Here is an 11384-nt window from a genome sequence, read left to right as displayed (position 1 = left end):
ATGAGTGATCTTGGCTACTAAATCTTCTCATATTCATCGAGTTTATCCCTCACCAAAGCTCTCCGAAATGAAATATTCAGCGGATTTAGTTTATGGTTTAATAGCCACTGTATTGATCTTCCTTTTTTTTTGTTGGTTGTGTATTTTGTTTAGGCAGATGCCAGAAGCGCTTTTCAAGATTCTGTATGCAAATTGTTTGAAAAATAATAAGAGCTTCCTTTCTTAAAAAAAATCTTGCACGTCGATGTGCATGAGGTGGAGCATATCACGTCTTCAGTCATTGGTAATTAAAACACATTCAAAATAAACGTGTCGCAGTAATAAGAAATGTAAAAGAATTGACGTAACCACACATTCAGGGATCAAACGCCGGGACTTGACAGGTGGGTCCCCGAGCAGCTTGGTACAACATTCTTGGGATGAGGCTCCTGTACTTGTCTTCCACCCTCTTCTCCAGCAAGTAGGAGATGATTCGCTCCACCTCCGACTTAACATGCATGTAGAGATCATGCGCGGCCTGCTTATCAGTCAGGACGTCCTGCCTCCCCCTCGTCGGAATCGGCTTCCCGAATTGGTAGTAAAACCGGCCCGGCATTTTCAGATACAGACCTGGGAAGAACACCTCATGGTCCACGTCCCTGCAAGAGCAGCATTTTCAGAAAAGATTCAGGACTGAGTTGTCACTTTTCAGGTCCTCACAACTCAAGGCTGTGTGTGTACCTTAGCTTCAGATGATTGCTATATGCTTGGATCATTTCCTTGCCAAAGGGTGCATTCCTGATATCTTCGAAAGTACAGAGCAGCTGCAGAACATTTTAGTTACAGAATGCAAATGCAGGTCTATCTATTAGCTACGGAACCTGTGATTATTCTTTTTTTTTAAAAAAATCCCAGTTCTTATCTTACCTCTAGCAGATCATCCTCCCCGACGACTCCAAAAGGCACAATTGTTGCATTGAACTGTGCTGCCAGCCTGACAAATTCGGTCTGGGTTGGCCAGAACAACCTGTGCTCTTCGCCCTGCAAATCAATCTCATGGGCGTCATATACTCACAAGATTAAGCTTGGATAGTTGCAGTTACAGACCCAACTGTATATATGAACCTTGCAATGGAGCGCCTCCCTGTGGCCACCGGGGTAGAGGAGCACGAACTCGCCGGCGCCCAGCAGGTCGTAGATAGACTTGTACATCATGGGCACGCCGCCCCACAGGTTGAGGAAGTCGAAGAAGTCGTGGCCCTCAGACCACGCCCTCTTCTTGTTGGGGAACAGGAGCGGGTGCGCGATGCCGCGCACGACGACCCGCTTCAGCCGCAGGAACTCCGCCGCAAGCGAGATGAGCTCGATGCCCAGAAGCATGTGGTTGCCGACCAGCAGCACTGGGCCGTCCTGGGGTACTCCAGCGAGGCCCCTCACCACTGTGCCGTCCTCCAAAGTGGAGTACATCGCTGGGCAGGTCCTAAATCTGAGATCACTGTAGTTTTTGTCATCAGACACTTATCGTGGCAGGGCAGGCATTCATTTGGAATCTCCAATTACATTTCCAATGTCTCTGCTTACCACGTAGCTTTGTCTACTTCCTTTAGGTCAGTTGCAGATGGAGGGATGTAGTCGAAAACCCGGTGGTACCTCCTCGAATGGCGGTAGAGATCAGTGCACTTGATGATAGATGCAACATGAACACCGTACTCCTGAAATGTGTTTTATATGAATTGTATCAGCCGACTCCATTAATTGAAGACCAGTTTCTCTTACTTTTTTGGAAGAAAATTGTTGCGATCTTGTTTATTGTCTGGTATAAATGTAAATCTCACCAATAGTAAGCTGTGCCCGTGCTTCTCAAAGAAGTAAATTTTACACTTTGGTAACAACTTCTGCAGCCTGTCACCTTCGTCTTTGCTTGGAAGTAACCTGTCAGCACAGCTGATAGAAAGCATACCAAACTAACAATTATTGTCCAATAATGCACCCTCAAGTGAAAAACTTTGGTGAAATTGAAAGAAGATAAACAATACTAGTTTGATGCATAAAATAAACCTGACTAGCAGTAGCACTTCAGCTTGAACCGATTGTAGACGATAATTGGCGTAAGAAGCAGCCCGTTTGATCTGCTTCATTTTCCATTTAAGTGTGTCCTCTGGTATTTTGTCCAGTATGTTCTACAATGGAAGCATAATATTTTTATCGCACCTTGTTTTTACATGTCAAGTGCAAGACATTTCGGTTCATCTCTAGAATTATTTCTACTGAATGAAATGGACTCCATTAAGATGTGAAGAAATGGTATGTACCGAATGCTTCAGGAATGATGTCATGTTATTTGTCAATCTGTTCAGTGCTGCTAATGGATGCTTTCCATTTAACATGCTACCCACTGCCATGTCCACTTCATTGTCTGGTTTCATGGTGAGGAACAACAGAGGAACCAAATACAAAATGTTAAAAAAATAACTATGACATGTAAATGTACCAACTTATAAGACAATCATATAAAGAATATGACACCAAAACAATTGTATGTTCGTGTACTATTAATCACAATTCACAATCAAGATTAGTTCAGCTCACCTATGACAGTAATTTATTACAAAAGCTGAATTTTGAAATCCGAACTATATCTAATATGATAGATTTGTAGAAAATACAATAAATCACAGGCAAGTCCCCTAATTACAATTTACAACTAACTTGCTGTCAACTAGACCTAGTACCATTGCGTAATTTGTTCTTTTAACTTATTTCTACTCTTCTACAAATTTTGTACAGCAAGGTCTAGGTTCTTACCGATGTTGTAGTTCAATAGAGCTGTAACAGCCATACATGCTTGATCTGAGAACAGGCTGAAAAACGATAGAAGCTGTTGTATGCCTGACTTCTCATATGATGTTGCTTTTGCAGTGACAAAGGAAGGGAAACTTGTAGGTAAAAATATTTCAATTATAAATTAAGAAAATTCATACAGTTGAAAACATTTATTTCAGAATATACCTGGATTCACTAGTACCAATATCAAATTAATATGTGGATTACGAGCAGCTACTGCAAGTGCCAAACATCCGCCAAAAGAATTCCCCAATAGATAGATCGGCTTATTGGGAGAAGTGGCGTGCTCTTTTCTTACAACATCTTCTACCATTATAACAAGGTCTGAAAAATAAAAGCAGCTAAAACATACATTCTTGAGAACTCCGAAATTGGCAAGTTACTTCATCTGAATCCTCTATATTATGCTGATGGAACAAAACAGGCTTAGTAGATCCACAATCCTTAATCAAATTAATTCACAAACATATGTGTACCTTCAAATGGCGTGCGATCATGAAGAGGAACGTGCATGCATCTTAGTTCAAAAATCCTGAACATGGGGACAGTACGGATCCAACATTATTCAGTGGTCAAAATCATAACCAAGTGAAATTATTCGCAATTGAAACAAACTAAAGTTCTCTCTATTTCTGATGACGACCTTCCAAGTGCCTTGTGATGCATGAAGAGTCCCATCCCCATTCCATCTACGCCTGAAAGGCTCTCACGCCAACACGTTTGATGCATTACGCACTATACATAGATTCATTCTAAACCATTGACAGCACAACATTAATTGAAGGCATATTTAATTTACCGGGCAAATATAGCATCAGAGGAGCATCCTCGATCGGTGAGCCGGCGTCGACGGGGCAAAACCAGCGCACCGGCCCACTGTCATGCTCCACCAGCTCGCAAAGTGATTCGTAGTAGTAATCTAGGTTCTTCACCGTCTGGTACCCATCGTCATACAGTGCCTCAAGGCCCCTGTAGCTCGCCTGCAATCTCCCAGCATGCTTCTTCACCGGGTAGCTGCTGGTGGTCCTCTCAAGGGAACCATGCCAACGTTGCCGTGGTCGACAGAGAGGGGCAGCGGCCTTGGTGTGTAGACGAGGAGACAGAGTCGCCATTGGTGTGAGCTAGAAAGCTTTTTCGGGAGTTCTTGGCATATTGTTTTTGGGGAGGCCCGGGGAAGAATGGAGTCATGCGTTAGGGAAGTGTCAAGGTGCGTGTGCAACGGAAATAGCTGAAACGGAGTGAGGCACAAATGGTGTGAGTTTAGAGTGTTGTAGACTTACACATACTTGAAATTTGTGTGACCTGGTCATGTGGAAATCAACCACGTGATGTGGTCGGACTACCGTCTCGCTAACTCTAGTTCATCAACACATGCTCCGGCATTTCCCTCAAAAAAAAAAAAACACACATGCTCCGGCATGGGTTATAATCCTAATAGACATGGTATGAGAAGTTCGTGTTTAGTACATCTGAAAGATCAATTGGTGGATTTTAGAGGAATTCTGGATGTAGGGATGAGAACAAGAAGAAGCGGCATGAATGAATAGCGAAAAGTTCTGAACCCCGTCACCTCCCGATCCTTCTCAGTTCCTTCATATCTATCTTGTATGTTTTTTGTTTGACTCAATGCCATCCAGTATTTACACATATCAATAGTACATATAGCCAATCAAATTTATTTATGTTTGCGATATATATCTTTGTTCATTTCTAAATTCTAACGCAATATTTATATTAGATACTTTGTATTCTCTATCTAGCTACGCTACGATGATCAATATCCATAGTTTTTGTCCCTTTGCATGTCACTTTCATGCACATTTAGTTGAAACTTTATCCTAAGTTATGGTAGATTAAAAGCCAAACAACATATTTTCATAGGTTTTGTTTGCCATATTTCTCCCCACAGCACTCATTGTAGTAAAACACAAAAATTGGATCCGACTAGCTTATTTTAACCACTCTTTTGCTTTATTTGTGTAGCTTCTAAGAGAATCGCTTTTCAAACAGGGCCCGCATCCTGTGACATCATGAATCCAAATTTTGTCTGTCATTTCTTTTCTTATTAGTTGCTACAATTCTTTTTATCTATTGTAAGTTATTGTGCTTAGTGTGCTTTTTATTTAAAACTATCATTTTATATTCTCCTAAAAATATACAATGTTTTTCTGTATACTATATGTATCTATTTCTGTACAGCATGAGGGAGATTTCTTCAGAAATCAGAATGCATTACATCTTGTCAAAGAATTGCAGTCTGCTCGCAGATGCCCTTCCCTACTCACAAAAAAAAGGTAGTCGCTTTTCTCCTGTCGTCGTTTGTGTGAACTTCTAAATATCCAATCACACTAACATTTCTGCACCAAATCTTCATGGCTCAAAAGTTGGGACTTGAGCAGAGGCGCCCCATGTTGCCTAGTACAGCGCACGCTACCCTATACTCCTGTAAGGGTCTTCCTCCCTCTTCCTCTTGAGATATGACATTATCTCCTCCACTTCTGATTTGATACGTAAATGCACCTCGTTTGCCCTCTTTCTATCTCTGACAAGGTTGTTCATCCCTTTCATTTCAATCGGTTGCCCGAATAGGTAGTAGAATCGACCAGGTACTTTTGGGAGAAGAGCTGGCAAGTACATGTCTTGATTTCCATCCTCCCCTTTTACACTGTCCCTGAAATGAATAATGCATACCAATATGCCATGAATGAACAAGAGTTTAAGATCTACTATCATTTATCTGTCTTTGTTGAGGAGAAAATATCTTGAAATGTTACCTCACTCTCTCGGCTTCTTTGTTGATTGACTCTATCCACTCCCGAAGTCCGGGAATGTTCTTCTGATCGTTGTAATCCAGAACCAACTGTAGAACTAGTGTATAGAGCAAGTGACTAGTTCAATCACCATGCGGCACAGAAACTTATTAGTTACACGTGTTCTAACGTGACATAAAGCCTGTAGCCGTCATGCATTTTCTTTAACACAATTGAATACTGAAGCAAAACAAGGTCCTGCAAAATTACTAGGAAAGCCATGCTTTCGTTTCTAGCTAATGGTGACAAAGAATTCACTTATACTTCAACAAATGGGTTAACAAATATCTACCTCTAGAACGTCGTCTTCTCCTACACACCCAAAGGGTATGATAGTAACACCAAAGAGCGCAGCCATTCTTACAAATTCTGGTTGGTCTGGCCAAAACAACTTGTATTCTTCACCCTGCAAAATTCAGTAGATAGTTACAGTATGAAGAAGCAAAAGGTGGTAAAAACTTTGAGGTTCAAGTAGCATTTATTCTTCTCCTTAGTGTGACGAACTAGCTAAGAAGGACCACTTCCCATTGCCATTCATCGACGAGATGTTAGAACGTCTCGCGAATCATTCCTTGTTTTGTTTCCTTGATGGGTATTCCGGGTATCATCAAATCCCAATCCACCCAAATGACCAAAGTAAGATTACTTTCACATGCCCATAAGGAACTTATGCACACCGACGAATGTCGTTCGGGTTGTGCAATGCTCTAGCTTCTTTCCAACGGTGCATGATGTCTATTTTCTCCGACATGATCGAGAAAATCATGGAGGTGTTCATGGATGACTTTACTATCTATGGCAAAATCTTTGCTAATTGTTTGGAGAATTTAGACAAAGTCTTAGAACGGTGTGAAGAAAAGCACTTAGTCCTAAACTGGGAGAAATGTCATTTTATGGTTTGATAAGGAATTGTTCTAGGACACAAGGTGTCCGAATGTGGGATAGAGGTGGATAGAGCAAAGATTGAAGTTATTGAACATCTTCCACCTCCCACGAGTGTGAAAGGAATTCACAGCTTTCTGGGACATGCGGGGTCTTACAGGCGCTTTATTAAAGACTTTTCTCAAATTGCTAGACCCCTGATTAGTCTCCTAGCTAAGGATGCACCTTTTATTTTTAATGATGAGTGCCATGAAGACTTTCAAATCCTTAAAAAGGCAGTCATCTCAGCTCCAATTATTCAACCACCTGATTGGAAGCTTCCTTTTGAGATCATGTGTGATGCTTGAGACTTTGTGGTTGGAGCCATTCTAGGCCAAACTAAGGATAAGAAGCATTATACCATATCTTATGCTAGCAAAACCTTGGCCGGACCTCAGCTCAACTATGCTACTACTGTAAAAGAGTTATTGGCTATTGTCTTTGCTACAGACAAGTTTAGATCTTACTTAGTGGGGGAAAAGGTGATAATTTATATAGATCATGCTGCTCTTAAGTACCTCCTCACTAAGAAAGATGCTAAGCCTTGGCTAATTCGATGGATCCTTCTACTCCAAAAGTTTGACATAGAAATTCGAGATAAAAAAGGGAGTATAAAACTCGATAGCCGACCACTTGTCTAGACTTCAGTTCAAGGAAACACATGAGTTATCCATCAATGACTACCTAAGGGATGACATCCTACTCAAGATAACAGACTCCGAACCATGGTATGCAAACATCGTGAATTGTATAGTGGCAGGCTATGTCCCCACCTAGTGAGAACAAAAGAAAGTTGATCCATGAGAGTCGTTTTCACCTGTGGGATGAGCCATATCTATTCCGAGTTTGCTGATGGATTGTTGAGAAGATGTGTCCCTATGTATGAGGATACTAAGATTATGGAGAGATGACGTGCCTCACCATATGGAGGACATTATGGAGCATTTCGGACAAGTGCCAAGATCTGGCAAAGTTGTTTTTTTCTGGCCAACGATGTATGAAGATACAAGGGAGTTTGTCAGGAGATGCCACCGATGTCAAAAACAGGGGAACATCAACTCGCGAGAGTAATGCCTCTCATGAATAATCTCCAAGTGGAACTCTTTGATGTGTGGGGGATTGATTTTAGGGGGCCGTTGAAAGGATCTAAACAATGCCTAGAGGGGGGTGAATAGGCATATCTAAAAATTTCTGCGTAAACTCAAAGTCAAATATCAGTGACAGTTAGAAGTTCTGACTGTTTGGGCTGGAACTTCCGGCAGCCGGAACTTCCAATGTAAATAGCCAGGACTTCGGGCACCTACGTGAAAATTCACTAAAGTGCTAAAATGAACTTTGAGTGAAAGATATCTTACAACCCCACTCCCTAGTGGTAAGGTGAAGTGTTGGGGTTGCTCCTTTGATGCCGAAAGGTCACCACTCCATAGATCGAGTCCAAACCCTAAGAAGAGAGTTGGAGAGGAAGACAAACCAACAAGAAACAAATATGATAGAACAAATCACAACAACAACAAGCACATGGGACATAAGGATTTATCTCGAGGTTCGTCAACCCCACAAAAGAGTTCCTACATCCTCGTTGAGGTGACCACCAAGGTCGAAGTCTCTTCCACCTCCTTGCCTCTCTCAAAGCAACCACAAAGGTTACTTGAGCTTTTCACTAAGAAATCAAGAGTAATACATACTTCCCAAGGCTCTTCCACAAGATAGAAGCTCTTGGGCGATGCCTAGCCGGCTAGGGTTCTAAGAACCCAAGAGTAATAGATGCAAATCCAACTGGTTTGACGAAGAAATGAAGTGCTCAAGCTTGCCAAAGTGATTGTCTCACACAATCCACTCTCCTTTCACTCAAAACCCTAGGGGGATCAGAGATTGGAGCCAAGGGGAGAGGAGAGTGGTGCCTTGAATGCTTGGGAGCTATTTTGGATGAAGGTTGGTGAGCAATGAATGAGTGGTGCTGGGTTAGAAGAGAGGAAAGAGCTATTTATACTCATAGTGAAATCCAACCGTTCAGATCTAGGTCAGAAGTTCCGACACAAATCACCGGAACTTCTGCCCCTTTGTAAAACATTGTTCAAGGCGCAGTCAAAGGTGGTCAACATAGATGGAGCCGGAACTTTTGGTGGAACACCGGAACTTCTGGCACTCGGGACTTTCGACTCATGTCGGAACTCTCGACCCAGAGCCGAGCTAGGGGGCTAAGTCCCAAAGCGCCGGGACTTTCGACGAGAGCCGAGACTTTCGACGAAGGTGAGCAGCATAGGTGGGCTGATGGCTAAGTCCTCAAGTGCCAGAACTTTCGACACCAAATGCCGGAATTTCTGACGGCCTTCCGACTACCAAAAGTCCAAGAACTATATCTAAGTGTTTGTGAGGTGATTTTGTGTCTCTCTTTTGATTTTATTTTTATGCTTGAGCACTCTATCTTCCTCAGACCACCTAAACTTGCATCCCTCTTTATAGTACGACATACCTAAACCCAAAACAAAATTAAAAATGCTTGAAGCATGCTTTGGGTTCGTTCGCCTTTTGCACTTAAAGAATTGAGGGATACCATTTCATCTTAAATCAACTCTTTGCAAGTTTCAAGGGACTAAAGCTGCAGTATATCTCATTAAGATCTCATTAGTCCCTAATTTGGATGTCATCAATACACCAAAACCTACATAGGGGGCAAATGCACTTTCAATCTCCCCTTTTTGGTAATTGATGACAACCAACTTAGGCTTTTATAAAAATATAAGAATTTAAACTTTTGAACCCCAAAATTTATAGGGAGCTCCCCCTTAATATATGCATTGAATTTGAATTTCAATGATGATCATCAACACATCACTTGCATATATTAAGATAGAAACACCCCCTAAATTTTGCAATCCGTGGGGTGCAACAAGTGTAGGTGAACAAGTGAATATCCATGAAAAAGGGAGGTGCAATATGACATGTTATACAACAAGTAAAAGAAAATATGATGGCCAAGATCTCAAAGTAACAACTTGAAACAACACATGGCCATCCAAAATAACATCCACCATTCACATGTAGAGACAAATAGATATGTAGATAAACATTTCTTGTCCTATAATCATCTATCACACAAATATAGTTGTCCATCACATAGTGCCACCACACGACATAGTTCATACAAGCTAAAAGTTTTAAAGTCTCACAAGTTCTAAGCAACCAACTCTAAGCGACCAACTAACTTATTACAATAAGATCAAAGCCTAACACTCCCCCTTTGTCAACAAGTGCCAAAAGGGGTAGGCCACATGAAAGAAATGACTACTCTTCATCATAGTCCTCATCATCGTCTTGGTCACCACTACCATCATCGTCGTCGTCGTCGTCATCAGCATCTTCCTCTAGGTACTCCTCTTCATCGACATCCATTTGCGACTTGCCATGGGGACGGGGCTGATCGGACGACTCTCCATAGTATTCCTTGCAAGCCTCATCATAAAGCTAGAAAGGATCACAAAGTGGCTCCAAGGCCTGAGACGGAGCGGAGGGAATGTCAAGCTTCTGCTCAATATGATGCATCCTCACTAGCATCTCTTGCTCACGCTCAGCACTAGCATAACAAGCTCCAAACATATACTTCATGAAGAACTAGAACTTGCTGAGGGGCTTACCACTAGAGGATGAGGAGGACTAAGGCTCCTCACTATGAGCATGGCGAGAGCGCGAAGCACATGGTGGAGAAGCTCATGAGGAGGAGCCCAAGACACCTTTGCCTTTGCCCGTAGTGAGGTCCGCTAATTTCTGCTTTGCCTAAAGTGACGTCTTGTTGGACAACTTGAGGACTTTGTGAGGGACATCGAAAGGGAAGTGAATGCCAGACACATGCTCAATTATATGCATGATGAATGGAGCATAGGGGTAGTGCTTCACCACATCCTCACTAGCGATGAAGATCGTATCCCAAATATAACGGCTGATGGAGAACTTGGTGAACTCATCTCCAAAGCAATCAAGGACAACCTGTGAATCTTCATAGAGATTAGTAGAGTCACCTATCTTGGGGTACAAGATCTGATGGAGGATGTTGTTTAGCACATAGTAGTAGGGCTTCAACCAAACGGTCTTCCCATCAACACGATGGCCATCCAAATACATATACTGATACTCATCCATGGCAAGAGCGGAAATGTTAGTAATGGCAGTGGAGGTGCGATCCTTGCGGTCCAAACCAAGAAGGCGAGAGAAGGTAATGAAATCAATATTGTAGTGCTTGCCTTCACTGGTCCAATGAATGAAATAAGTCTCCACCCGGGTGTCCAAGTGATAGGAGGCGTAAAACTGACAAATAATCTCATTGTTCCATGGCTTGCGAAACTCTATCAATGGCTGCAACCCCATCCTCCTGAAGTCATGGAGCAGCTACTGCATATCCGGTCTAGGCAACTTGCTAAGCTCAAAGGTGTTAATAGCTTTCATCTGAATCACCGGAACCTCTTTCCTGTTGATGAAGCGAAGAAACATGAAGTGATGATAGAAATCAAGGTGAAATGGCTCATAGAATCAGTACTCGGTCCTCAAATCCTTGGGCTCATCATATAGGTGCTGTGCATGATGGTGACGAATCTTGGCCACATGTCGACGATAATCAACCTGTAGATGAGGGGTATAACCTCCAGCCAGATTGGGAGTGCACTGTGGTTCCTGTTTAGTAGGAGTGGGACCATCGAACTGAATCAAGCGACTGATCCCAAAGTAACCCAGAGCTGAAGGTGTCATGGTGCACACATCATCAGCAATAGTCTGGCCTTCTTGATCAAGGGCTTCTTCAGTAGGATCAACTGCGGGAACATCACCAAGACCAGGAAC

At 42.3% G+C, this 11384-nt stretch overlaps 2 protein-coding genes across 3 annotated transcripts; both read right to left on the bottom strand.

Annotated features, from left to right (window-relative positions):
* Positions 1–256: 256 nt before the first annotated feature.
* On the bottom strand, positions 257–4021 carry LOC136452186 (phytyl ester synthase 1, chloroplastic-like). 2 transcript variants are annotated; one of them, XM_066452826.1, is made up of 13 exons: positions 3623–4021; positions 3467–3518; positions 3300–3355; positions 2989–3147; positions 2785–2889; positions 2292–2395; positions 2038–2159; positions 1815–1923; positions 1561–1691; positions 1105–1474; positions 907–1020; positions 721–803; positions 257–638 (listed from the first exon to the last, which is right to left on the bottom strand). In XM_066452826.1, the coding sequence occupies exons 1-13, from the start codon at positions 3933–3935 to the stop codon at positions 356–358; spliced, it is 2001 nt and encodes a 666-aa protein (XP_066308923.1). In that variant the 5' UTR covers positions 3936–4021; the 3' UTR covers positions 257–355. The 2 variants fall into 2 exon arrangements, with proteins under 2 accessions (XP_066308923.1, XP_066308924.1); XM_066452827.1 differs by having other exon boundaries at positions 2989–3164; positions 3467–3757.
* Positions 4022–4978: 957 nt separating this feature from the next.
* Positions 4979–10916, bottom strand: LOC136454643 (phytyl ester synthase 1, chloroplastic-like). The gene is given in 4 exon segments (XM_066455002.1): positions 4979–5494; positions 5598–5683; positions 5926–6039; positions 10449–10916. Coding segments are annotated over 4 exon segments (969 nt in total). The 3' UTR covers positions 4979–5193.
* Positions 10917–11384: the final 468 nt, after the last annotated feature.

The sequence above is a fragment of the Miscanthus floridulus genome, chromosome 5 (assembly GCF_019320115.1).
Source record: "Miscanthus floridulus cultivar M001 chromosome 5, ASM1932011v1, whole genome shotgun sequence".
Classification (NCBI taxonomy): Eukaryota; Viridiplantae; Streptophyta; class Magnoliopsida; order Poales; family Poaceae; genus Miscanthus; species Miscanthus floridulus.
Note: the sequence above shows the minus strand (reverse complement) of the source record. Positions and strands in the feature narration are given on the sequence as shown.